The 26,074-nt window shown below is 42.4% G+C and overlaps 1 protein-coding gene across 1 annotated transcript; it reads left to right on the top strand.

Moving 5' to 3' along the window:
- Positions 1-9,019: 9,019 nt before the first annotated feature.
- LOC127333914 (187-kDa microtubule-associated protein AIR9) lies at positions 9,020-25,392 on the top strand. The gene is made up of 38 exons (XM_051360347.2): positions 9,020-9,130; positions 9,818-10,600; positions 10,694-10,759; positions 10,975-11,040; positions 11,162-11,233; positions 11,314-11,379; positions 11,474-11,536; positions 11,615-11,680; positions 12,166-12,265; positions 12,760-12,861; positions 13,275-13,498; positions 14,076-14,190; positions 14,609-14,729; positions 14,868-15,040; positions 15,637-15,769; positions 16,614-16,714; positions 16,793-16,840; positions 16,958-17,142; positions 17,261-17,378; positions 17,842-17,969; positions 18,138-18,306; positions 18,638-18,756; positions 18,871-19,039; positions 19,210-19,294; positions 19,383-19,456; positions 19,559-19,678; positions 19,914-20,100; positions 20,190-20,311; positions 20,397-20,604; positions 21,002-21,075; positions 21,156-21,294; positions 21,370-21,551; positions 21,795-21,950; positions 22,107-22,238; positions 22,443-22,501; positions 22,824-22,856; positions 22,952-23,083; positions 24,942-25,392. The coding sequence occupies exons 2-38, from the start codon at positions 9,920-9,922 to the stop codon at positions 25,116-25,118; spliced, it is 4,965 nt and encodes a 1,654-aa protein (XP_051216307.1). The 5' UTR covers positions 9,020-9,130; positions 9,818-9,919; the 3' UTR covers positions 25,119-25,392.
- Positions 25,393-26,074: the final 682 nt, after the last annotated feature.

Here is a 26,074-nt window from a genome sequence, read left to right as displayed (position 1 = left end):
ATATCTTAGAGCCGAGCAGCGTAGTATCTTACTTAAATAAGTTGTTGAGCTCGCTATGTCTTTTAAGTTTGAGTTGTAAGAGTACTAAAGTAATATCGCAGGGTGTTCTCATCGGACCTGTGAGAATACCAATTTGTTAAGACCATGTTTGTAATATAATCTAGAGTGTTATGACCTGCAATGTTTCTGTTGTACCACTCTGAGGGATGTGATATTTGTGAAGAAGTCCCTTCATGAAGATCATATCAACGACTTGTATACTACAACATGCAGTGGTATGCTGGGTCACCGCATAGGGCCAGGCCGCGCCATGGGCAGGTCTGGCCACCCTGTGGCATCTCTTCGACCCCCCTCTGGACTTCGTCTTCGTTTCGGTAAAATATTGACTTTAGCTTTTGTTTTGTCCAATTCCGAGAATATTTTTTGTACAACTTTTCTGAAATACAAAAATAGCAGAAAATAGGGAACTAGCACTATGGCATCTTGTTAATAGGTTAGTGCCAGAAATCATGTAAAAGTGCAACGAAGTGTAAGCAAAACATATATGAATTGGTGTAAAACAAGCATGAAGCATCAAAAATTATAGATACGTTTGAGACGTATCAAGCATCCCCAAACTTAACTCCTGCTCGTCCTCGAGTAGGTAAGTAATAACAAAATAATTTTTGAGGTGACATGAAGCCAACACAATCTTGATCAAGTATGTAAATCATTGTGAGCTGGGATCTAAGTACTCTAACATAGGCATAATAGATATGATTCAATCGAACTTAGCAACTATGTTATAATCATGAACAATAACTCAAACAAAGGATCATGAATAATAGTGCATTGAAAGCAACTATGTGTTTATGATCATAGATAAACATAACAAAGTGGTACTCAACATGTCCTTATGGAATAGCAAAACATAAATGCAAGGACACCTTCAAAGTTCAGAGGGTGACTAGATACAAGTAATTTGAGAGCAAGCAATAACACAATCATGAATCGATCAATAATAATTTTGAGACTATGCACATTGCACTAAGAATGACACTACCCTCTCTTAATTGGTGCATAAAGCAGAAGATAAAGACTCAACATAAAGTAAAAGAGAGACTCTTTGCAGAGTAAGAAAGATAAACAAGTTTTATAAACCTTCCAAAAAGTATGGTACTTATTAGCTTTCAGCTCTCACTGCCCCTACCTTAAGCATCTTGAATGGTTAAAGTTAATGTGAGTCAAAAATGAGCTATATTCTTGCAAATCACAAGTTGAAAATCTCATGCCCCTTGAATGCGAGTACCTAAACCTCATGCTACTCAATTTTGGTCCCAAGTAAGTTCTTGTCATTGTAAGTATACATGTATCATTGAGAACCGCCAACGGGTACCTCTTTCCCGATGATATGGAGGTACTCTTGTAAGAGCAATCCCATGCCAAAATGACAAGACAAACATACAGTGAGCATCTCAACAATTCTTTTATTTACTATGAGTATAGCTTTTTATTTCAAATGCTTCAAGAATGCTCACTATGGCTTAGCTGTAAATTTCCACCATGAATGATGCATGGCTTAGATTAGCGGCCCAGGCGTTTCCCTAACTCATATACTACTCCATGGACTTACAAGTTTTCATTTTATTTCGCACCAGTAGGCATCCATAAACAAAAGAACATGATATCAACTAAATATAAGTGAAATGTCGAAAGTGTTCCCCATGAAAGCATGGTTATACTAACTCCCAACTCGCAATTTGCAAACATATAAACTTCATAAGATAGGCACAATGATCAAATTTATTAAGTGCAAGAAAGTAAATGTGCCATCAAGTTCGTGAGAACTTTACTGACTAATTTTCTCATGCCAAAATTTAATTTGGAAGATAAATAAAAAACATGATGAATTATTTGGAATAGAAATAATGCTACTAGGTAGATATGGTGGACACAATTGGCAAACTTTGTTTTATGGTGGTTGGATGCAAGAATAGAAATCATACTCAGCACAGGCGGGGGCTAGGAAAAAACTGGGAGCGACCAACTAAGAGAGCAATAATGGCCATAATCATGCATAGATACAAAACATTATCAATCAAAGCATAAAGTGATATTACAAGTCAAAAACTAAATGATCATGGAGGCTTTAGTTGACTGGTTATAGTCATAACATGGTGTAAGCATGCAGCAAGTCAACCCAATAAAGCATCAAAGGAGAATACCACAATATTATGCTTTTATGATGGAAACAACACATGATTCTTCCAATGACACATTATGCACTCTCAGCCATTTGAAACAAGTCATGCCACAGTCTATGCCACAGTCTAGACAAGCTTCCTTTTGCATCACTATAGTCATGAAATATTTTACTTGTATCCAACACCAATCAACTTATTTGAAATAGCTCTCAGAGATGAAATACATTATAGACCAGAGAGATAATCATACACAAATAAGGAATACTAACAAGATCTAAACAAAATTCAAGTGAAAGAACAAGAGCTAAATGCAGTACCAGAAAACTAGAACACTCGCAGAGCATTAACAACGAAAACTAGAGCGTTTTATGCAATTAAAACGGAGTGTGTCTCTCTCCAAAAAAAATGTACCATGATCCAACATATGCTACAACAAACAAAACAAAACAAAAAACAAAAATAAAGACACTGCAAGAACAATACATAGCGTATGAAGCAATAAAAATATAGCGCATAGAGAGATGATATGTTGCTTTGTTGATGAAGAGGGGATGCCCAAAGCTTTGACGCTTGTACCTTTTGAATATGTCTTGGGGTGCAGGGGCATACCCAAGCTTGAGCTTTTGTCCATTCTTCATCTCATCACATCATTCTTCTTTCCCTGCAGTTGAAAACTTCCTTCATACAAAACTTCACTCAATTCTTCATTAGCATCATTAGTACAATCAAAATTAACAAATCCACTTGGGTTCAGTACTAACATATATCAAACATATATTAAAGCATAAGCTACTGTAGAAACCTTTCAAAAAGCTCTTCGATCAAAAGAACTTAAAAAGAAAGAGATTTAAGAGGCAAATGCAAATAGTGCAGAAATCTGTCAAAACAGAACAACAGGTAAAGATCGATTTTTTTGAAAATCCTCTGTTTCTTATATGGAAAAGTAGTCAACTAACAAAATTTAGATAATAACCTGGGGCATATGCACAAAATATGACAGCTCAATCCGCTCTGGCTATTTATATGAATTTTTATGTTAACATCATAGAATCTGTTTTCAGGAGAGCAACTTCTCCAAATCTTACTTTCTTCTTATTAGAGGCTATTTTTGGCACAAAAACGAAATAAAAATGATAAGGAGAGGTTATTACCGATGTACTAACTTTCAAGACTCAAAAAAAATTTACTGTAAATAAAACATGGGTTGTCTCCAATAAGCGATTTTCTTTAACGCCTTTCAGCTAGGTGCAGAAAAAGTGCGAGCATCAACTATCATCAAGTGAAGAAGCATTAAGATCAAGTGAGGACACTGAACTTATCGATCTCGATCCACTGGCGGGGAGTCGAACTTCCGGCCCTCCACCATGTCCGCCTGCCAGTCGTGGAAGATGCACGCGACAAAGTCGTCTGAGTTGTCCTTGGCTTCCTCGTTGTGGCAGGCCAACACGTCATCATCGTCACGTGGAAGCGCAGGAGGAGACATCGACTGAAGTGTTCGACGACGAGGCAGCAGTGGCCACTCAAACGGGAATTATTGGTCGTCGAGGAAGCCCACCTTCATCCTCGGTCTAGCGCTAGGTGTACCATTGATTGGAGTCCACGACAAAGGCAGGATCATCGCTGAGGTCCGGCGGTAGGTACCGCCGCTTGCGCCGGATCTCGGCACTCCTCTCCGGCTCGCAACGGGGCATCGGTGGACAGGCACCTGACGGTAGCTGAGCCGCCAGCCGCCTCTAGGCAGGTGCACGCCCCAACGGTTGCACCTCACCCAGTTTGCGTGCAGCACCCGCACCATTTTGGCGGGGAGCGGCATCATGCCTCAGAGTCGTGGTTCTTCTTCCCCATGGTGATGCGGCTGCGCGCGGTGGCGAGGATCGAAGCGGAGGTGTCAGTGGTGTGGGCGATGGCAGGGACGATGCCCGGGTGCGCGTGGGACACGATGCCATTGATGGCGGCACAGAAGTTCATCTATCGCCTAGCAGTCCGCGTACAGAAGAGGAAGTAGCGCCATTATTGGCGAAGGTTGCGGTGCAGACGCGGAAGTGAAGACCGCTGAAGTGACGGACGCGGAAGTGATATGCTCGAAACAGGTCTCTAGGTCATTGCGAGGTAGGCCCGTGGGAAAATTGAGCGGTCACAAAGCGCGACCGATGCACAAATAGGCGCGGTGTTTGCGTCTCTGCGGATGGCCCTGTCACTATACGTCAGGCCGCTAGGTCTAGATGCATTTTTCGACCTCGGGTCAAATGGTTGCGTCGCCCCTTGGAGATGCCCTAAGAGCATCTCCAGTCGCGTCCCCCAAACCGTCCCCCAAAGCAATTTCGGGTGGGCCGGACAAAAAAAACGTTCACAGCCGCGTCCCCCAAACCCGATTTTTGTCCGGCGCGGCCCGATACGATGTCCGGCGCCCCGAGCCTATCCCCGCTACACAGGGGATGCTCCGGGGACGCCGGACACACCGAAAAGCGAGGCGAGGCGTGGCGGGACCGACGCGTCAGCGGCATAGGAAATATTCGTACACCGCTCCCGCCTAATCGCACCTCTCCCGCACATCGTGCCTCTCCCACCGCGCATTTCTGCCATCCCAACACATTTGACCTATCCCACCGATTCATTTCTCCATCTCGCCATCGCTACGCTGTTCCTCCCGCCGTCACCCTCTCCCCATCCATGGCGCCGACTGCCCCCAAAAAAATGGCCAAGAAAGCAGCCAAGAAGCCACCAGGCAATGAGACGAAAGGGGCGAAGGCGCCCTTCGCGAAGCCGCGGAAGGGGCCGGCTCCGAAGAAGGCGCCAGAAGGCTGGACCGATGATCAGTGACATTAAGACTGTCTGCGCTGAAAGATGTCGATGGCGAAGTGGAGAGGACGGAGGGCGGCGCAGCTAGAGAAGAAGGCGTTGGCGGTGCGCGCACACCAGCACACGCTGGCCGGGTGTATGACGCGAGCCCATGGAGTACGACGGTGCCGCCGTACATTCCGAGAGTGCTGTCCCCGTCGACATCCGGGTTCTACAACGACGGCCCCTCCGCCACTCCCGGGTGCGTGACAACAAACTTGTCGCCGCACTACCAGGATATGTTGCCGCATGGCGGCTTCAACCCCAACACCCTCTTCTACTCCCCGACGTACGAGATAAGACCCGGTCCGGAGGGCGCCCCGTTCAATGGCCACAGGGGCCCGCTCGAATTCGACGGTTTCGGTGCTGAGGAGGAGGAGGAGGTGGAGGAGGACGAGGAGGAAGGGGGGAGGGGTGGAGGAGGGGGTGGAGGACGACGAGGACGAAGAGGGCGGCGACGAAGAGGACGACGACGGTGCCGGTGAGGATTCCGATGATCTCGTGGAGGTTGAAGCGGACGTCATGAGGAAGAAGAAGAAGAAGGCGTCAGGCACACGAGGCCCCAAGTGGACGGTTCTGGAGGATCTATGTCTGTGCGAGTTGCTGGCGTGTAGTTGACACATGTCTGTTGGGAACCCCAAGAGGAAGGTGTGATGCGTACAGCAGCAAGTTTTCCCTCAGTAAGAAACCAAGGTTATCGAACCAGTAGGAGTCAAGGGCCACGTGAAGGTTGTTGGTGACGGAGTGTAGTGCGGCGCAACACCAGGGATTCCGGCGCCAACGTGGAACCTGCACAACACAATCACAATACTTTGCCCCAACTTAACAGTGAGGTTGTCAATCTCACCGGCTTGCTGTAAACAAAGGATTAAACGTATGGTGTGGAAAATGATGTTTGTTTGCGAAGAATAGTAGAGAACAGAGTTTGCAGTAGATTGTATTTCAGATGTAAAAGAATGGACCGGGGTCCATAATTCACTAGTGGTGTCTCTCCAATAAGATAAATAGCATGTTGGGTGAACAAATTACAGTTGGACAATTGACAAATAGAGAGGGCATAACAATGCACATACATATCACGATGACTACTATGATATTTAATTAGGGCATTACGACAAAATACATAGACCGCTATCCAGCATGCATCTATGCCTAAAAAGTCCACCTTCAGGTTAGCATCCGCACCCCTTCCAGTATTAAGTTGCAAACAACAGACAATTGCATTAAGTATGGTGCGTAATGTAATCAACACAAATATCCTTAGACAAAGCATTGATGTTTTATCCCTAGTGGCAACAACACATCCACAACCTTAGAACTTTCTGTCACTGTCCCAGATTCAATGGAGGCATGAACCCACTATCGAGCATAAATACTCCCTCTTGGAGTTACAAGTATCAACTTGGCCAGAGCCTCTACTAGCAATGGAGAGCATGCAAGAACATAAACAACACATATATGATAGATTGATAATCAACTTGACATAGTATTCCATATTCATCGGATCCCAACAAACACAACATGTAGCATTACAAATAGATGATCTTGATCATGATAGGCAGCTCACAAGATCTAACATGATAGCACAAGAGGAGAAGACAACCATCTAGCTACTGCTATGGACCCATAGTCCAAGGATGAACTACTCACACATCAGTCCGGAGGCGATCATGGTGATGAAGAGTCCTCCGGGAGATGATTCCCCTCTCCGGCAGGGTGCCAGAGGCGATCTCCTGAATCCCCCGAGATGGGATTGGCGGCGGCGACGTCTCTGGAACTATTTTCGTATCGTGGCTCTCGGTAATAGGGTTTTCGCGACGGAGAATATAAGTAGGCGGAAGGGCAGAGTCGGAGGGCTGACGAGGGACCCACACCACAGGGCGGCGCGGGCCCCTCCTTGGCCGCACCGCCTTGTGGTTTGGCCGCCTCGTGGCCCCACTTCGTATGCTCTTCGGTCTTCTGGAAGCTCCGTGGAAAAATAAGACCCTGGGCGTTGATTTCGTCCAATTCCGAGAATATTTCCTTTGTAGGATTTCTGAAACCAAAAATAGCAGAAAACCGCAACTGGCTCTTCGGCATCTCGTCAATAGGTTAGTGTCGGAAAATGCATAATAATGATGTAAAGTGTGTATAAAACATGTGAGTATTATCATAAAAGTAACATGGAACATAAGAAATTATAGATACGTTTGAGACGTATCACGAGTCGTGGTCGACGGTGAGCCATGACTCCATCATCGGCGCCAACCAAAAATACGGGAAGTATTAGGTGAGGATCAAGGCCAAGTTCGATGAGCGCAAGCTGATCAACAATGACTACAACAAAGTGACAATGAAGAGGAGCCAAAAGGCAATGTGGACGCGATGGGCCATCATCCAGGCGTTGGTGAACATGTTCCATGAGTTCCATCACGACTTAGAGACCAGAGGCGACAGCGGCGCCGACATCAGCCAACTAGTACGACTCTTTCTTACATAATCTGTAGCGTCTACATTGTGTTCGATAAAATGATTGCGCTTTCTTTGGTTAGTTTGACAAGGCCAAGGATTTGTACCGGAAGAACTCAGATGAGCATAAATCGTTCGCGCTGATGCATTGCTATAGCAAGCTCAAGAAGAACCCCAAATGGCAGTTGACGTGCGTTTCATTGTCGAAGGGGAAAGACGCCATTGATCTGGATGCGCCGCTGGCAACATCGGCAGGGCGCCCCTATTGGCAACAAGGATGCCAAGACCGCCTTGGCCGATGCTGCGTCGTCCGAGAAGACGTAGGCATCGCTCATGCAGTGCCTCGTCGAGGTCTCCTCGACCTTGCTCTCTCGCGACAAAAAGGCCGAGGAAAGGTGGGCGGCGCTGCTCAAGAGGCAAGAAGAGAAGATGGAGCTGAATAAACGCAGGGACGACATGTCCCTGCTGAGAGCGTCGACAGAAGGTATGTCTCCCGAACGCGGGCGGCGCACAACTTTTTCAAAGGCCAGATCCTCGACGCTATCGAAGCCAAAATAGCGGCGGACGAGGCGGTGGCCCAGGCAGTGGCAGCGGCCCCAACCCTGGAGCAAGAGCCGGCAGACGCGTTTGCGACAACATCTGCTACTACACCTGCGTCGGCCTCTACCTCGACTCTATTTTAATGCAAACTATTTAAATTTCTTATTGGGGACGGTTTGGGGGAACGCGATCGGAGATGCTCTAATACAAATTAAAATTCTTAACATCATATATCACTGCAGGTGGCTTGGCGTGGCATTTTGCAGGCATGAAGCTGGATAATTTGGACGGAGCAGCCAGCGAGGAAGAAGGTGGTGGACATTCGACGCTCCACAGGATTGGACTCTTTCTCTAACAACTGTTGATGGATTCATATGGGCCGATGAAGCCACAAGCTGGAGTGACTCGTGTCCTACTCTTGTACGCATACATCCGCTGCATGCATATACGACTAGCCAGCCAGTTAGCTCACTGCCAGGTGGGACACAGCCCACGCCGAAGAAACCGACCGGCCGGCGACGTCAGTGACAGCTCGAGCTCACCTTGCTTCCTTGACCCGGGGGTTAAGCTAAGCCCGAGATTACTCTCACGAAATCCAGCCCCTCTCACAAAAGTCCCTGCGGCCAGCCGGCAGCCGGGCCCCGCGACTGAACCACGCCGGCCGCCGGCGTCGGCGTCGGCGCCGCGTCCACTTCCATCAGACCCCCCTCCAGGCTCTCGTTTTCAAATTTCGGAAGATCGAGTGCTCGTGCGTGAAAAAGCCGGACAGTTTTCGAAACTGCCGGGCCCAAATCAAAGCGCGGAGGGCGGGAGCGGGGCCGACCAGGTTATTTTCGCGTTTATGCGCTCACCCCCTGCAACTATCGTTAATTAGCGTAATCCCTCTCTGGCTCCTTCGCTGACCCCATCGGATACTCTTCCCCCGGCCCGGCTGCTGGGCGTTTCCATTTCCCAAGTCCGCTCGCTCGCAGTCGCTACCTCTCCTCTCTGCTCTCCCCCACTCCTAGCCCCCTCGTCTTCGTCTCGCCCCACCTCGAGCGCCCGAGGCCGCATTGGCGGCGTGTGGAGCCGGCGGGACGGCGGCTGGGCTCGGGGTCCGCCTGCGTCAGCCGTCAGGGGAGGTGAGCCAGGCCCTGGTCGCCGATTTTTATTCTTGTTTCCTGAGGAAAAGACGCTGTTTTTACCTTTGGTTGGGTTTTGAATTTCGAGCCGCGTTTCTGAGCGACCTACGGGGGTCCAGGGATGCGACTACTATCCGAGCGCACCGTCTCGGGTCTCGCCGGCGGTGATTCCGGCGGGTGTTTCGATTGAGTTCTCTGGGAATGGGGGGAGGTTTATGCGCATTTACTAGTAGTACTCACTAGGGTTTTCTGAGCATTTTGGCAAACATTTAGGCCAGTATGAGCTTGTTTGTGAGTTCTGGTGCCTCCCGTGTTCAAGCTTACGGGTTTGACCATCCCGGACGATTTTTTTTGTTTTGTTTTGAATTCCAACCTCAAACTCACGGTTCCTGCATATGTTTTTGCCGAGCTTTAAATTTTCGTACATATTTTTTCCCCGTACGAGGTCGTGATTGCACGATTCCGTGTGACTGGTACCACTACCTCGCGTCACAGCCTTCGTCATTTCCGTTGGAGGCGTTGACGAGTTCCGCCACCAATTTCGAATTATTACGCACTATACAGTTCAGGTTCCATAACACGCGGGGCGATGGGAATCTGCGGTTTCTGTATCGAATTTGTTAAGCAATATCCTGGTCCTTTCATCTCTGTCACACTGATTGGGTGTTTCGTCTTCTGGCAATCCAGGTCACTCATGCGTTCAATATAGTCATCAAGAGGTTGTTGGCTTGATTACAGCGCATTGGGGAGTGAACCAACTTGAGCCTTTCGTTCTGATTAATTTCCGGAATGGAAGCTCCTCTGGAATCGCCCAAGGCGGCTAAACCGGTGAAGCCTCGAGCATCTGCACCCGCTGGCAGGACCACTTCGACACTCAAGAAGCGGGCTGATGGTGTTACCTCGGCAGAGTCGAATGCGTCCCGGTCGTCTTCGTCGATGAAGCCTACCTCTACTGCGAATGCTGGTTCGGTGCAGAGAAGAAGCAGCACTGGAACTGCAGTCAAGCAACAGGAGAATGGGAGGTCTGCTGCTGTTGCTAACAAGGCTAGTCCTTCGCTGTCGGATGGGCCGAAGAAGAGTAGACCGGTGTCAGTCCCCACCGTTAGCTCCAGACCCTCACTGGAAAAGAGAACTTCTCTGCTTTCTGAGAGGACCAAGGTGGATTCGGCGAAGAAGCCCACTGTTAAAGCATCCCCAACTTCTACACTGAAGAAGGTCCCATCCCTGACAGAGAGCTCCAATGGTACCAGTGCTAGTGCCAGTTCCAGGAGAATGGCTTCAAATGCTTCTCTGAACTCACCGCGGTCATCTTCAGTGACAAGCAGCGCCACAAAGAAATTTGGTTCCCAGACATCATCGGTAGACAAGGGTTCTTCTGTGTCGAGCCGTAGGAAGAGTTCTACTGCTACGAGTCGTGACTCCCGGTTTATGATGCTGCCACAGGTGGATCTGAAGGCCAGTGATGAACTGGTTAGTCTTGCTTTTCTCTATGCCTTTGAATAATCAAGATGATTGCATTATTTCGTTGTTTTCTTTCATTCAACATATTTTCTGCTGATACAGAGGCTGGATTCAAGAGGTCACAGGGTTCGTAGTCTCAAACAGTTGAGACTAACACCTAAACTTGAGGTAAGTGCATTTAGCCTCCCCTTCTCTTATGTTTTGTAGCACGTAAAACTCAGCCGTCTCCTGTTCTTTTAAGTAGACTAGAGACTAGAGAAAAACAAGGTTGTTAATCTGTATGCTCGTTGCCAAGCCCAGGAAGTGTGCAAAGATTACGCAATCAGCATTGCTTACGAAATGGCTGGGATAAAATGTCTGCTAACTATATTTCTCGTTTCTAGTTTGTTTATCTTCGGGACAATCTGCTGTCAAGTTTGGAGGGTATTGAGATACTCAGCGGGGTAAAGGTATCCCCTTGTACCTTTTTGTCTATGTCATAGCCTCCTGTGAGCTTCCGTGTACAGTATTTCTATTGATTGTTTGTTGATCCTGGTTTCTGAAACCATATGTGTTTTGTAATATTGCCAGGTTCTTGATTTGAGCTTTAATGATTTTAAGCTCCCTGAGTTTGAGCCTCTTGAGAATTGCAAAGTCCTCCAGGTTTGTGCTTCTCCACTCATATTAATTGAACACATTAAAGGCTCATGAGCACTAATTTTTATTTATACTGAACTATGTAGCAACTTTATCTTGCTGGAAATCAAATAACTTCACTTGCTAGCCTTCCTGGGTTTCCTAACTTGGAGGTATGATAATGTTGCCGACTTACTCTTAGCAGTTGACCATTTACTTATTTTGATAAAGCTAAATCTCAGTCTCTTATCCCTCTTGTTGTACCAGTTCCTTTCTGTTGCGCAAAATAGGTTGAAGTCACTCTGTATGGCCAGTCAGCCTCGACTTCAAGTGAGTATGCTGATTTTGTCTAACTTGAAGATAATCAAATATTCTAGTTAGACCTTAGCTGCCTTTGTTTTTATATAGGTGTTAGCAGCCAGCAGAAATAAAATATCAACTTTGAGGGGATTTCCACATTTGCCTTCTCTGGAGGTTGGTTTTCCTCAATTTTAGTTACAAGTTATTTACATTGCTTATGTCGTTATTGAGCTAGGCTATGCCAGCACGTTCGCACCTTTGATGGTAGCTTTTAACTTCACGCTATCGGTCCTTTTGTCAATACCGAGGTGTGTATATCTATTGCCCATGAACTCATGCTCATGAAGGCTGCAACTTTCCATTGGTAGCTTTTACATTTTCTCAAAAAAGATGTAAGCTACAGATATTAAGTAATTCACTGATTGGGATTGATAACTGGTTTCAACCACGACATTCTTTAACCTTGATGATATAGATAATTTATATGCATGATGGAGCAATTCACACCATTCTTGATTATGATATGATGTTAACACAAACATTTGGAACCTGAACTTTCTGTATAAGAAATATTCAAGCATATGAAGTTATTCGAGAACATTGATGCATGAGGATTCAGCATAGTTTGCTCACTGGTGTCTATATTAAACCACCACCAGAATTTACGTGTTGAGGAGAATCCACTTCTTGAGATGCCACACTTGGAAGCTGCTTCTATTCTGCTTGTAGGCCCTACTTTGAAAAAATTCAACGACCAAGGTGCGCCTAGACATGCCTTTTACTGTATTGACATGCTTTCAGTTGTATTGTTTATTTTTTGATTTGCTGAACCTGTACTAAGTATCATTGCATAAAACAAAGAACCTGCTGTAAGGAATATCTGTCTTCATACTGATCTTAATCTTGTTGCTGCTGTAAATTGCATTAAATCGGGTTATCATTACTTACTGAAAAAAGAAGGCTATTGCTGTTGCTTGAGATATTTCCAGATAAATCACCTTCTCTTTTTTTTGCTTAAAAAATCTCCCATATAGATACGCTTTTTCCCAATGCTGAGAGATGAGGGAGATCAATGTCAATGGTCTACTGGCATGAATAGTAGGAACATGACAGTTGTGAACTCGCATGTTGATAAATTGATTAAACATGTGGAATGCTGCATTGGCCTGGTTGGATAAGTATATACTAGATTGCTTGAGGTGACCAGAATGCTGTATCTGATTGCATTGAGATTTTGCATGAATTTGATCCAGATCTGAACCCCAGTGAGGCTGAACTTGCGCAGCAATATCCTGCTCATACAGCTATATGCATTCGTGGTGGTTGGGAATTTAGCTCCCCTGAAGTTGCTGCTGGTACGAATTTTCTGCAGAGAAATTTGCTTATTGACAACATTTTCTGATGTTTACATGTTAGTAGATGAAATTGGTGCTCTATAATCATTATCCGTATTACTTTGAAAACATGTATTTGGTTAGACGTATGGGTTTATGCTAGTGCAGCCATGGCGTATGTCAGAGTGGTAGACTGGTCATTGTTCTGAACGCATATCGGCGATGATGCATGGTTACTTCTGTGAAATAATACTGATTTACGCTTCCTTTTAGTTCTTTTTTGTTCTCATGAATAAAAACATAGACATTGCATGCCAAGGCTTGAGGTGACTTCAGAACCAAAGTGAAGCTTATGATGTATATTTGTTGTCTGGTTCTTGAGTAATCTTAGTAGTTCTAAGTGCACATTTACTTTGCTTTAATTGCCTTGACAGATTCAACATTTTCCTTCCTGCTTGAACAATGGAAGAATAAATTGCCCCAAGATTGCATAGTGAAGACAGCTTATGTTGATCAACCATTTGAAGAAGATCCCTGCCATTGCCATTTTAGCTTCACAAATCTAAGTAGTGAGGGCAATATAGTCCTCAAATACCAATGGTTTCTAGGTGGCAAGACACCGACAGATTTTGTGCCTATTCCTGAAGAATTAAGTGAGGTACAAATACTCACCCTAAATTTACGTATTTTTGAACCGGGAATACAATTATTGCACTGGAGATAACAGTACTTGTTAGACCCTTTGTGGTCTGTATGGTCATCCATGTTGCTTCTATTTCCCAACTCACCATTACAACTCTAGCCTTTTGCTCAATATTGACCAACATTGGTTGATAGACCTTAAGAACACAAAATTAACCTTTATATGTGGGGTGCACACTAAGATGGTCAAACATAATTGACATCAGCAGTAAGGGTGCTTCCGTCCTTTCGCTCGTTGTTCATCAAAAGTACCTAAAAACACTGACTCCATTATACGCGAAATGGACAAGAAATGTAATCCGCAAACTTGCATCATACAAAACAAAGACTACTTGATGGTGTGATGAGTGGTCCTCCCTCCAGAGTGCACAGTTTATCTCTTGCAATTCCCATTTTCATTTATCATCCACTTGTACCTTGTCTCTTTGCTATTTTATGTTGCAAGTTCGAAGTCCTTATTAGTTTTCTATAGCTGTAACAGTTTTGCCATGCTACTATCTCTTTGCAAGTTCTAAACTCCTGTTAAATCTAAGGTGTACTGGCCAAAGCGTGAGAATGTTGGAAGATGTTTGAAAGTTGAATGCACTCCACTACTAAATGATGCTGAATTCCCGCCCATTTTTGCTGTATCTTTACCTGTTTGTCCAGGTATGTCGAAGAACTCATTGACTCTTATTTGTTAAATTGGATTCTAGTTTATAGTAGTTTTTTTATAGAGGCCAATTGTGCATGTGGTAAATTTGATAAAATGTGTGCTCTAAATTATGGGGCCCTTTTTTTGCTGATAAATTATGGGGCCCATTTGGTAAAGCATCCCAGACACTTTATTTGCCTTCCTGCAAGATTTCCTTGTTTATTTCTGAGGAAAGTGGATTTAGTTTTTTTTCTCTGTTAGTACTCATGCATAACGAATGGCCTTAAGAAGCCATTATTTTGGCATACAAGACAAGATCTAAACCCTACATTACCAAATAAAACAATGCTCTTGTGGGTTCTAAACCAGTGTGTTATGTGAAGTGGCATCACACTATATAGTAGTTTCCTTAATCACTTTTTTTTTTACCAGGGACTGGATGTCCAAAGGTTATCAATCTAACAGTCAGTGGTGAGCTAGTAGAAGGAAATGTACTCAAGGGTGTTCCTGAGATTGCATGGTGTGGTGGGACACCTGGGAAAGGTGTTGCAAGGTTTGTTTACCTCTTTACCCTACAAACTTGTTTCATCTTTATTTGCTCAAATGAAATTATGTGAAATGCGCCTAGTTCTTTCTATCTTTTCTTGTATAAGGAATTCCGTTGATTTGTTAAACCTCTTTTGGAATCTAGTTGGTTGAGGCGAACATGGAATGGCAATGCTGAAATAGATGGAGCTGAGGGGATGGAATATCAGCTAACTATAGATGATATCGATTCAAGTTTGGTATTTATGTACACACCTGTTACAGAAGAAGGCGTTAAGGGGGAGCCACAATGTACAGTGACAGACTTTGTAAAGGCTGGTAAATACTTCACATCTGCAATCTTCTTGGTTCCCTCTGTCCCCTACCCTTTTGATTTATCTTTACTTTTAACGGTTTTCTGTTGACCTAGCATATGTAAAGCATGTTCATTTGGGTTGTATGTATGAAACCATAGCAATGCCGTTTAGTTTTGGCCTAAAAGTAATCCTGGTATCTAAATTATTTTACAAATCATATGCTGGAGCTTATGTGGACAGGAGGTACAGATAATTTGGTCTGTTGGTTCTTTTGTTTAAAAAATCACCACAAAGGTTAGTTTTAAGAATGCATGTACATTTGCATCTATGGCCTGCTGATTTTAAAAATAACCGTTGATGCTTCATCTGCTTAGTCCTCTGACCTCTATATAAAAGTGTTCACTTGTTTTAAAATGTATGGACCATGTTGATCCCATTTTTAAGTTCCAGAAATATGTTCATGTACTCCCTCTGTCCGGAAAAGGATGTCGCAGATTTGTCTAAATACAGATGTATCTATACACTAAAATGCGCCCTTTTCCGAACTGAGGGAGTACTTCATATGGCCTAGTTGTGGTGACCTGGTGCTAGTTTTAACTGTGTATAACATTATTTCAGGCACACCATCAGTCAGCAATGTACATATTATTGGAGATATTGTTGAAGACATCACAATCAAAGGAAATGGAAAATACTTTGGTGGAAAAGAGGGACTGAGCAAATTCCAGTGGTTTAGAGAGAAGGAAAATGGGTACGTGCTATTACTGTGGGATCTTTGAGTGTACTGAATAAACAACAACAACAACAACAACAACAACAACAACAACAACAACAACAATATCAAAGCCTTTTTCCCAAGCAAGTTGGGTAGGCTAGATATGAAACCCAACAGAAATGAAAGGAAGCCAAAACAAGAATGAGAAGGAATAAGAGAGTAAAGTATATTAAAAAAATCTTCATTTCCCCCGGCCTCTACACCAACTAAGGATGCAACAAACAATAACAACATCAAATCCTTTTTCCCAAGCAAGTTGGGTAGGCTAGATATGAAACCCAACAGAAATATAAGGAAACAACTAAGGATGCATACAGACATATTATTACAAATCCTAGGAGCACTCATCAAGCTTTGATATTTTGATTTGTCCTGTGCCTTGGTTAAGTACTTAATTTCAACAGAACTTCGTGACTTGTATGATATCATTCCATGTCACTCAATTACGAAATAGCAGTTCAGTAACTGGTATGCTCTGAGACTCTGCGCTCCAAAACTAAATCTGGCATGGTCATATACGATATCTAAGGTACCCATTGTGTTTGAACAGATCTTATGGTCTAATAGTCCAAGCTTGAATTAAATAGCCTGAACAGCGTACTTGGGTTCCCACATCCCCTTTTGTCATGCCAGACTTTAGGAATCTAGGAATTCATCATATTTTAGGGGCAGTATATGGCAACTGAACTTTATAAACTAAATAGGAAATATGATAAACCATCATGAAATAGAGCGGTTTATCTTAGCTGCACTGGATGAACACTAGTCTAACACCACAAGCAATCGGTAATTCGTGTAATATGTTGTTCATGGAATGCAGTGAATTTCTTCTAGTGCTATCAAATAGCATAGAATACACGGTAACCAAGGACGACGTGGATTCTCGCCTCAAATTTGTATATACTCCCGTCAATCTCGAAGGTCTGTTCAACTGCCCCCTGCTTATGCCATGTGTGCATGGACATTTTGTAATAGTAAGATACATTATTGTCTTAACAGGCCAGGAGGGTGAAGCTGCTTGCGCCACAACAGAGGCAGTAAAGAAAGGTAGCAACTAGTGGCGCCTATGCCCACTTTGCAATGGAAGTTTAATGTTTCCCTCCTTTGGGGTAATGGCGCTATAAGATGTGTGATCACTTTGCTTTACCTGCCTTGTTTGGTTAGCCCCTCCAAAAGTCTTCGATTTGAAGATTGTCGGGGAAGCAAGAGAAGGAAGCAAGGTATCTGTTACTGCTACTGTCACAGGTGGCACTGAAGGATCCAGCAGGGTTCAGTGGTTCAAGTCATCTTCATCTGAATTGCCATTTAACCATGAGATTGAAGCCCTTTGTACATCTAAAATCTCTAAGGTACTCTATATGTTGTTCTCAACTTCTCTTGCGCAGCATTACTGCACTCCTAGTCATTTTTTGTTTGTCACATTTTATTTAACGGAGATATGGCCGTGTTACACCTTTTCTTTATTAGACATTCCGTGTTCCACTTGGTGCTGTCGGATATTATATCGTTGCAAAGTTCACTCCTGTGGCACCTGATGGTGAAATTGGTGTACCAGCCTATGCTATATCAAACAATGTTGTGGAAAGTAAGTCCATTTCTGTCAACCTTAACTGTTTGTTCTAAATAACGTTTGTGTGCACTCCTTTGATAATGTTCAGAACTCTCATTTTTTTCACCATTCCATTATCTTTCCACACTTCAATACTGCATTCATATTCATCAATGGAAGATAATCTAATTACTTCATTTATTGAATGGCTTGCTAGAAGTCTTCTACAGTTCTACTGGATTATCTCCAGAAATTTCTTAGCCAGTAGATTTCATCATTTCACTTGTGTAATGTCGGAACACTGAGGGGATTGTATTCATTACATCCAAAACTTTTGCAAGGTCATCAAGTTCCACATTATTCATCTGTTCACCTTTGAGCTTTGTTTTTGCTTAGGCAAGTATGCACTACCTGCTTGTGGTTTACCTCTTTGTTCTCAGTACTGTTGGCATTTCCTTTCAAAATTTTACAGCTCGGTTACCTTTCTCCTTTCTTGCAGCATTGCCGCCCAGCCTGAACTTTTTGACAGTCACTGGTGAGTTCTCAGAGGATCAAATGTTGACTGCATCATATGGGTACATTGGGGGCTATGAAGGAAAGAGTTTATATAGTTGGTATCTTCATGAGGTATTTTTATTTTCTTGTAGCTTAGTTAATACTGATACTCAGTAAATATTACTCATGATCCATATTGTGTGTCTAGATATGCTATATTTAGCATATACTGCCTGGTTACTAGGAACATTCTGCGTTCTTTTTGCCACACAGCTGTTCCACTTACATAAAGTTTGACAGACTGAAGATGATGAAGGCAGTCCACTTACAGAAGCGTCTGGTTTGCTACAATACCACATTAAAAAAGAAGATATTGGGAAGTTCGTTTCTTTCAAATGCATACCTATCAGAAATGATGGTATTGCTGGTGAGCCAGGAGTTTTCATAGGAAAGGACAGAGTTACACCAGGTTCACATTCTCCTTTTCCTGAGCAATTTCCCAAATAGGAGATCACTTTATGTGTCAAGCAAGAAACTGGCTTGGTAATGAACCAGATTCTTTATGAATGACTAATATGCCTTTTCCTCGCGACTTGATGCCTGCGATTATATAAATGTAAAAATTAAAGAAGTTTCAGTATGCTGCTTAATTCACTTTTGGGGGTTGGTTGCTTTTTATTGCGGAGTTATCTTTCCGGATTGTGGTTATGATACAGTCTGGATGTTTACTGAAGAGTAAATTCGTCAACCATAACAACTTCTGAAGCACTGACTAACTAAATCTCACCACACTGTATCAGGAAGTCCAACACTACTTTCTCTTGAACTAAACGGTGATGCCATTGAAGGGACAACTATGGTTGCCAATAGAAGATATTGGGGAGGAGAAGAAGGCGACACGCTATTCCGTTGGGTATTGGTAGGTTCCTCTTATTAAAACACCACTATTCTTTTCACATAATGATGACTCATAAGCTGTAACAGACTGCGTATACCTACAGCATCATTCCAATGAACTTTCTTGTGTCTGTAGACAAGTTCTGATGGAACCCAGAAGGAAATTGAAGACGCAACAAGTTCATCATACAGCTTGAAATGCGATGATATTGGCTTTTATGTGGCTGTCTCGTGTGTTCCTGTTAGAAGTGACGGAGTTCATGGTTCTTTGGTGTTGACAGAAGCAGTTGGTCCTATTAACCCTGGTACATGAGCTGGCAAATTGATCTCCTGTGAAAATGAGTGTTATTCTTTAGTGTTTGTGTTTCCGTGCACATTTGCATATGGGCACACATTTCTTTAAAGTTTTCACTGATCCAATAATACTGACTAGTGTAAATGGGCCAATATCCTTATATAGTTTACTTGTTTGCAGGACCACCATCATGTCGGTCACTTGAGCTAGCTGGCTCTATGCTTGAAGGTGGTCGGCTGACCTATCATGCTGAGTATACCGGAGGGTAAGATGCACTGCCAATGTTCTAGGTTATGACTAATGTCATATAGTAACCGACTTACCTTGTTTGCTTCTTTTTCTTCCCATTCTAGTGTCAAGGGAAACTGCATCCAGGAATGGTTCAGAGTATATGAAGGTGGTAGCAAGGACAAGTTGATTGCGAATGGTTAGTGTGAATTAAGTGCCCTTTTAAGGCCTGCCTGCTATCACACACAGCTCCTTTTTGGGGGGCTGACTGGAATTAATGGTTTATTGTGTCTCTTCATAGAATGTCTAGAGCTTACTCTAGCTGATGTTGATTGCCGAATTGAGGTTACCTTTACACCTGTACGAGAAGATGGATTACAAGGGTCACCTAAGAGCGTTTCATCAGATATAATCTTACCTGGTTAGTGTTTCCTCTAAAATATTTACTGTTTCCATCGGTGGAGAAGCCTTTATCTAGTGCAGAAAGAAAAGGTCCGGTAGCTTTCTTATTGTTCATTACATAGATGGTCATTATATGTGATAATCTGCATCCTGTACAACATAGATACGATTAATTTAGCTCTGAGTTAGCGTGTCCAAAATCTATGTTGTACTAGTATAGTATCGACTATTTGTTAATCCATCATTTGTCACAGGGGAGCCCAAGGGTACCAGCCTTGTTCTACCAGAGTGTTTTGAGGACAATGAAATTTCTCCTGTTAAAACCTACTTCGGTGGCCAGGAAGGCACTGTAAAATATACTTGGTTCCGAGCTACAGAGAAGCTCGAAAACTTAGAATCTGATCTGGTGGCATCATCTTCAGAAGTTGTGGGAGAAACCTTGTGCGTTCTTTACCGATTTCATCAAGCCTTTTACTTTTGAATGATCTATATTGAGAGCTAATCCGTTTGAATAATGGAATGTCTAACAGAGTGTACAAACCGTCATTGGATGATGTTGGCTTCTACTTGATCCTTTCCTGGGTTCCTACACGATGTGATGGAAAAACTGGTGATACATTGATGGCTATTACCGATAACCCTGTCATGGCAGGTTGCCACTTGATCCGTTCCTACTTGACATTGCCGTGTGTTTATTTAACTTCCTGCAGATCCTTATTCTTGTATGAAATTTGCAGCTTTTCCATCTGCTTTGGATGTTAGCTTAAAGCAGACAAGTTCAGCCTTATACAATGGAGTGGGTATTTATTATGGTGGATACGAGGGATCAAGCTTGCATAAGTGGTACAGGGAATCTAGTGATGGAACCAGGATTTGTATAGAGGGTGCTGATTCAAGTACATATGAAGTTACGGATGCAGATTACAGCTGCCGTCTGCTGTTTGGGTAAATCACTTTAATTTAGTCACTTTGATTTAGTCTATTTTTGTCTAGTATGCCTACACAATATGCTGCAATAACTCGATGGATTGCTTAATATCATCTTTTGTTAAATAATATAGTTCACTTGAAACCTCACTGGGATGTTCTGCTTTTTATTTTCTAAGCTGTTCCACTAGTTTTCTTCTTTTCTCAAAGGTATCATGGGTCCAATCTGCCCAAAAATCATATTCTAAAGGATTTGTTGCTGAATGTCTGCTATCGTAGATTTCATCGTTCATAAATGATGAAACATCTGAAGCACTTTGGTTTTTTAACAAATAATTGAGATAATTTGGTGGAAAATTATGAAGTGGTCTTTCTTGATGTCTAATATGCAGTATGCCTTTGTAACACTTGGCAGGTATACCCCTATTCGTTCAGATGGGGTCATCGGCGAAGAAAAGATTTCTGGACCATCTGATATAATCTTTCCTGGTAAGCTATACATGTATGAACCTAATGGTTACTACTTTAATGTTCGTATTTTTTATATAAACTGAATCCTTTGGTCGCAGAGCAACTCCAAATTGAGACCCTCTCTTTCAAAGGAAATCAAGTCGAGAGGGAAACACTGACTGTAGTTGAACAAATTCCAAGCAATGAGACTCAAGAACATATATGGCGTAACTACAAGAAAGAAATAAAATATCAATGGTAATAAAAGAGACACATCTGTTTTTCCCTTTAGTCAATATGCATGTAACACGTACTGTGTATCTTTGGATGTAGGTTTGCTTCAAATGAATCAGGAACTGACCTGTCTTTTGAACCTTTGGCTACCGAGTGCTCTCGGTCATACAGAGTACAATTTGAGGATATTGGCCGATGCCTCAAATGTGAATGCTTTGTTATTGATTTATTTGGCCGATCCAGTGAATCAGTATCAGTTGTGACCTCCCCTATTTTACCAGGTCTTTTCTTCTGCTTATATATAAGACACATTTTTTGTGTCTTAAACATGTGCATACTTCCGCCCTCTCCATTGAAGTTGTTTTGTCCACTTAGGGAAAATTAATACTAGTTGGTGTATGGTTATTGCAATTTCGACCCACCAATGACAAATCACACTAACATTACTGATTGTTGATAATTTGGTATACAACCTCATGCAAATTAACAGCAAGATTATAAACAGTGGTATTTGGTTTTAACAGGAATACCTAAAATCGAAAAACTGGAAATTGAAGGAAGAGGTTTCCACACCAACTTATATGCTGTTCAGGGTACCTATAGTGGAGGCAGAGAAGGCAAGAGCAAAATTCAGTGGCTTAGGTCAATGGTTGGAAGCCCTGATCTTATCTCCATACCTGGTATGTTGATATTGTAAAAGAAATTATCGATGCATACCAAGTTTTAACAATATTCTAATGTTTACCTCCTAATGGACACGTAATCTTAACCAATCAACTATTCTTCTAAACTGGCACTTTTACATGATCTCTTACTTGTGCTTGCTTTTTGTGCAGGTGAAAATGGAAGGATGTATGAAGCAAATGTTGATGATGTAGGGTACAGACTTGTTGCAATTTACACACCTGTGAGAGAGGATGGAGTTGAGGGACGACCTGTTTCTGCTTCAACAGAGCCGATTGCTGTTGGTATAGTCAAATTACTTATCCTCATCCCTGTAAAAAAGAATACATAATCTTCCCCAAATGTTTTTTATTATTGGTTACTGCGATTTTATTAATACCCTTCACTAGTTTTTTTGTTGTGTTGTTATACCCTTCACTAGTTTTTTTGTTGTGTTGTTATACCCTTCACTAGTTAGTAGTATTAATTTTTTGCTTTCGCTTGTACAGAGCCTGAAATTTACAAGGAAGTGAAACAGAAGCTTGACGATGGTTCTGTCAAGTTTGAGGTGACAACAATTTTTTTTAAATTACCTTCTTTTTATTGTTCAGGACTATCGTGAATAGTTTGATCTGCACCCTACATGCTGTTGAAATCAGCTTAGTTTCCTATTTACGGTTGTTGCTGAGAAATAATAGTTGTGTATCTGCCCTACTAAATTCTAGGTACGAGAGATTCCACGGCAATGATATTTCGGTGACTACTAATTATTTCAAGAAAATGTTACGAAAATGTTTGCTAACTTCACTGTAATGCTATACATTGTGTTATCTCTACCGAAGTTTATTCTCTGTTTACTAACTGGACTGCGTCAATTTTGCACTGAACAGGTTTTGTGTGACAAGGACCGAACACCAAAAAAGGTATATCCTCTAGCTTTTGATGTTCTGCCTCATCGAATCTCACCAGCATACTACGCTCTATAACTTGTCCTTTTTTACCAAAACAACACCAACAGGCGCAAGTGATGGGACATTTGGAGCGGAGAATTTTGGAAGCCAACAGAAAGAGGATCAAAGTTGTAAAGCCTGGATCCAAGACATCGTTTCCAACTACTGAAGCCCGAGGGACCTACACCCCTCCGTTCCATGTAAGTTCTTACCATGATAACTAGCGGGGTGACCTGCGCACTTGCGCGGCTAGTTTTTTTTTGTATTACTAATTTTACATATATATACATAAGTACAATATAATATATATGAGGGGTTTGTGTGTTTTTTAAGTTCACATTTAGAATCATGGAAAATTTGATACCCAGATGCGCAGTGCAATCTTTGAGTGTACTATTTCTATGCTAGCCTTCTCAATTCAGATAAACGTTATTCACCACTACATGAACACTGATATATTATTATTAATTACGTCCTGACACAATGTTGTTAGGTCTTGGATAAGTCTTTAGTTTAGGTATATTAGGTCTCTACTATTTGGTGAAGAAAGTGATCTTCCTTTTTGACAGTAAAAACACATGGTTGATGGTTGTTGCCTACCATGCAAAATCAAAACACTTTCATATCAATATTTTCGTTTTTTTTGTCATATACTAATGCGCATTACCCGAAAATCATTCCACTATTATTTTAATGGAATGATTTGACCAAGAACTGAACAATGGACGCGTGGACTGAAATATTGGCATGTTCTCTTGTTCAACTATTAACATATGTCAAAATATCTTTTTTTAATATGTACATCCCAATAATGTGTCACGATTTAGGATCCCTTTACATTAGAATCTTTGTGAAGGTAATATTATTTACATATCCTTATACCTCACCAAACTATATATTATGTTTCAGATATTACTTGTCAAAGCTAGAATCTGTGACTACAAACTGGCTTGAAAGTCATGTATTGACCGACATAGGTGAAAATCTAAAATGACAATATGTTGTGGAAATATTTTTCATATGACTTTCAATTATACAGCGCATATTTTTGTAGCATATTAGCTGTCCAAATTAGGGATTATACATTTTCTTTACTGGGATGGAACATATACCTGCACGCATCGATCTTGTCACTGTTGATGGTGTAGTCCATATCTTGCTATAATTAATCACTGCACTCATACATGCCATCAGATACCATACATCCTCCATGGAATAGATCCAACTAATATGTGAGATATGCTATTCGTCGTTTGAGGAAACATATAATCAAATTAACATGATTTTTTTAGTTACCTGAGTGGTAGCTTGGCTTCTTTTGTCTGCCGCTGTAGCAACGGGGCAGGTTGATGCATCTTCTCCACACACAAATTAATTTCAGTGCCTATCAAACCAGTGTTGTCTGACCCCATAAAAAATCTATCATGGTTGGATTATATCTGATCGTCTGCCTAGCCGGCCGGCCGAAAAGTTAACTCCGCTAGAAGCTCAGATCTCCTTTGTATTCTCGGCTTGCCTACAGGCTACATCACAACGGCGATGGACAATGCAGGCTTCACGCTTCGTTTCAGCCATCGATCGGCGGCGCGACGCAGGCTTCTCTGATCTCAGTGGATGATACTTTAACTCCTAGATTAATTGCCGTTTGCTCGCCATGGTCTCCGGGCTCTTCGCACTCATGCTCCGTACCCATATAGTTATCCATCAGACGAAATCGTTGTTGGCTTTCGGATCTAGCAACTCTTCCCTACGTGAATCAGTGGAATCCTAACAGTGTACGCATGTTGAGATTAACAACGCATCCGCAGGATCTATCTCTTTCCACATACCGTACCGTGTAAATCGTGAATCCACCTAGACGTGGGGCTTTTTTAGTTATTCTTTTAAATCGCAGCCATTGTTTTCTTAGCGTTAAATAACGTTAAATCCTAGCCATTCTTTGTTTGTTGTTTTAATTATATAATAGATAGATATGTATGTACATTTTTTCTTCCCGGAATATACTAGTGCCTTACAAATATTTGGAAGACAGTGCTAACAGTTATTTGAGCCTTTCAGGTTGAACTATACCGCAATGATCAACACCGTTTCAAGATTGTTGTTGACGGTGATAATGAAGTTGACTTGATGGTGCAAACACGACATATGCGGGATCTTGTTATTCTGGTGATCAGGGGCTTTGCCCAAAAGTTCAACAGCACCTCCCTTAACTCACTTCTCAGGATAGAGGCATGAAAGGCTAACATTGTACACCAATCAGGAAAGCTCTTCAATACTGGTGTTCCGATTGTTTGTTTGTAGTGTGTATTTGGTAGGATTTGTAGCGTGTCAGCTTGTGGGTACGGATTTGTGCCCTTTTGAAGGACCAACAAACAAGGGCTAGATGCCCTCTTGTTTTTACATGGTCATGAAGTGTACATAGGGTTTTCAGAGTGAGTGAGTGGTGTTGTATATTCAGATACATCTTGGGCATGCCATTTTAATGCCAGGTCTTATCGTTGATGATCAATCTTCGCTGATAATCACAGCGATGCAAGGATGTGTGATTGTGTGGGTGTGCGCTCGAGTACTACTGTTAAGTTTAAGATCCACATAGCGCTTCACACTTGCAATTCACACGTGTTACGGGAACTTGAAATCCTACATTTCGCAATATTATAAAAATCTGTTTGGACCTCCCCTTCCTAGCCATTGTGTAATGAACGAGATGAGAACCTAGGATATTAAGCAAATTTCCAATGAGGAAAATGCTATTTTGATAGCTGATTTCTCTGAAAAAGAGATCAATGAAGCTGTTATGCAAATGGAAAAGAACAAGGCGCCGGGACCAGATAGGTTTCCCGCGGAGTTCTACCAACGTTTCTGGGAAGTTATAAAATCGGATTAGATGGTAATGTTTGATTGTTTTCAAAGGGGAGAGTTACCCCTTTTTTATTTGAACTTTGGGATGATTATTCTGCTACCTAAGAAAGAAAACGCAATACAAAGTCAGCAAATCGCCCCATATGCTTATTAAATGTTCGTTTTAAAGCATTTACCAAGGTGCAGACGAACCGTGTTACAACAATTGCTGAAAGTGTGGTGCAGCCAACACAAACGGCTTTCATGCCCGTAGACACATTCTGGAAGGAGTGGTTATTCTTCATGAGAGAATCCATGAGCTTGGATGGTGTACTTTTTAAAATTGATTT

This window comes from Lolium perenne, chromosome 2 (assembly GCF_019359855.2).
Source record: "Lolium perenne isolate Kyuss_39 chromosome 2, Kyuss_2.0, whole genome shotgun sequence".
NCBI lineage: Eukaryota > Viridiplantae > Streptophyta > Magnoliopsida > Poales > Poaceae > Lolium > Lolium perenne.
The sequence above is the reverse complement of the archived record's forward strand: the minus strand, read 5'-3'. Positions and strand labels throughout refer to the sequence as shown.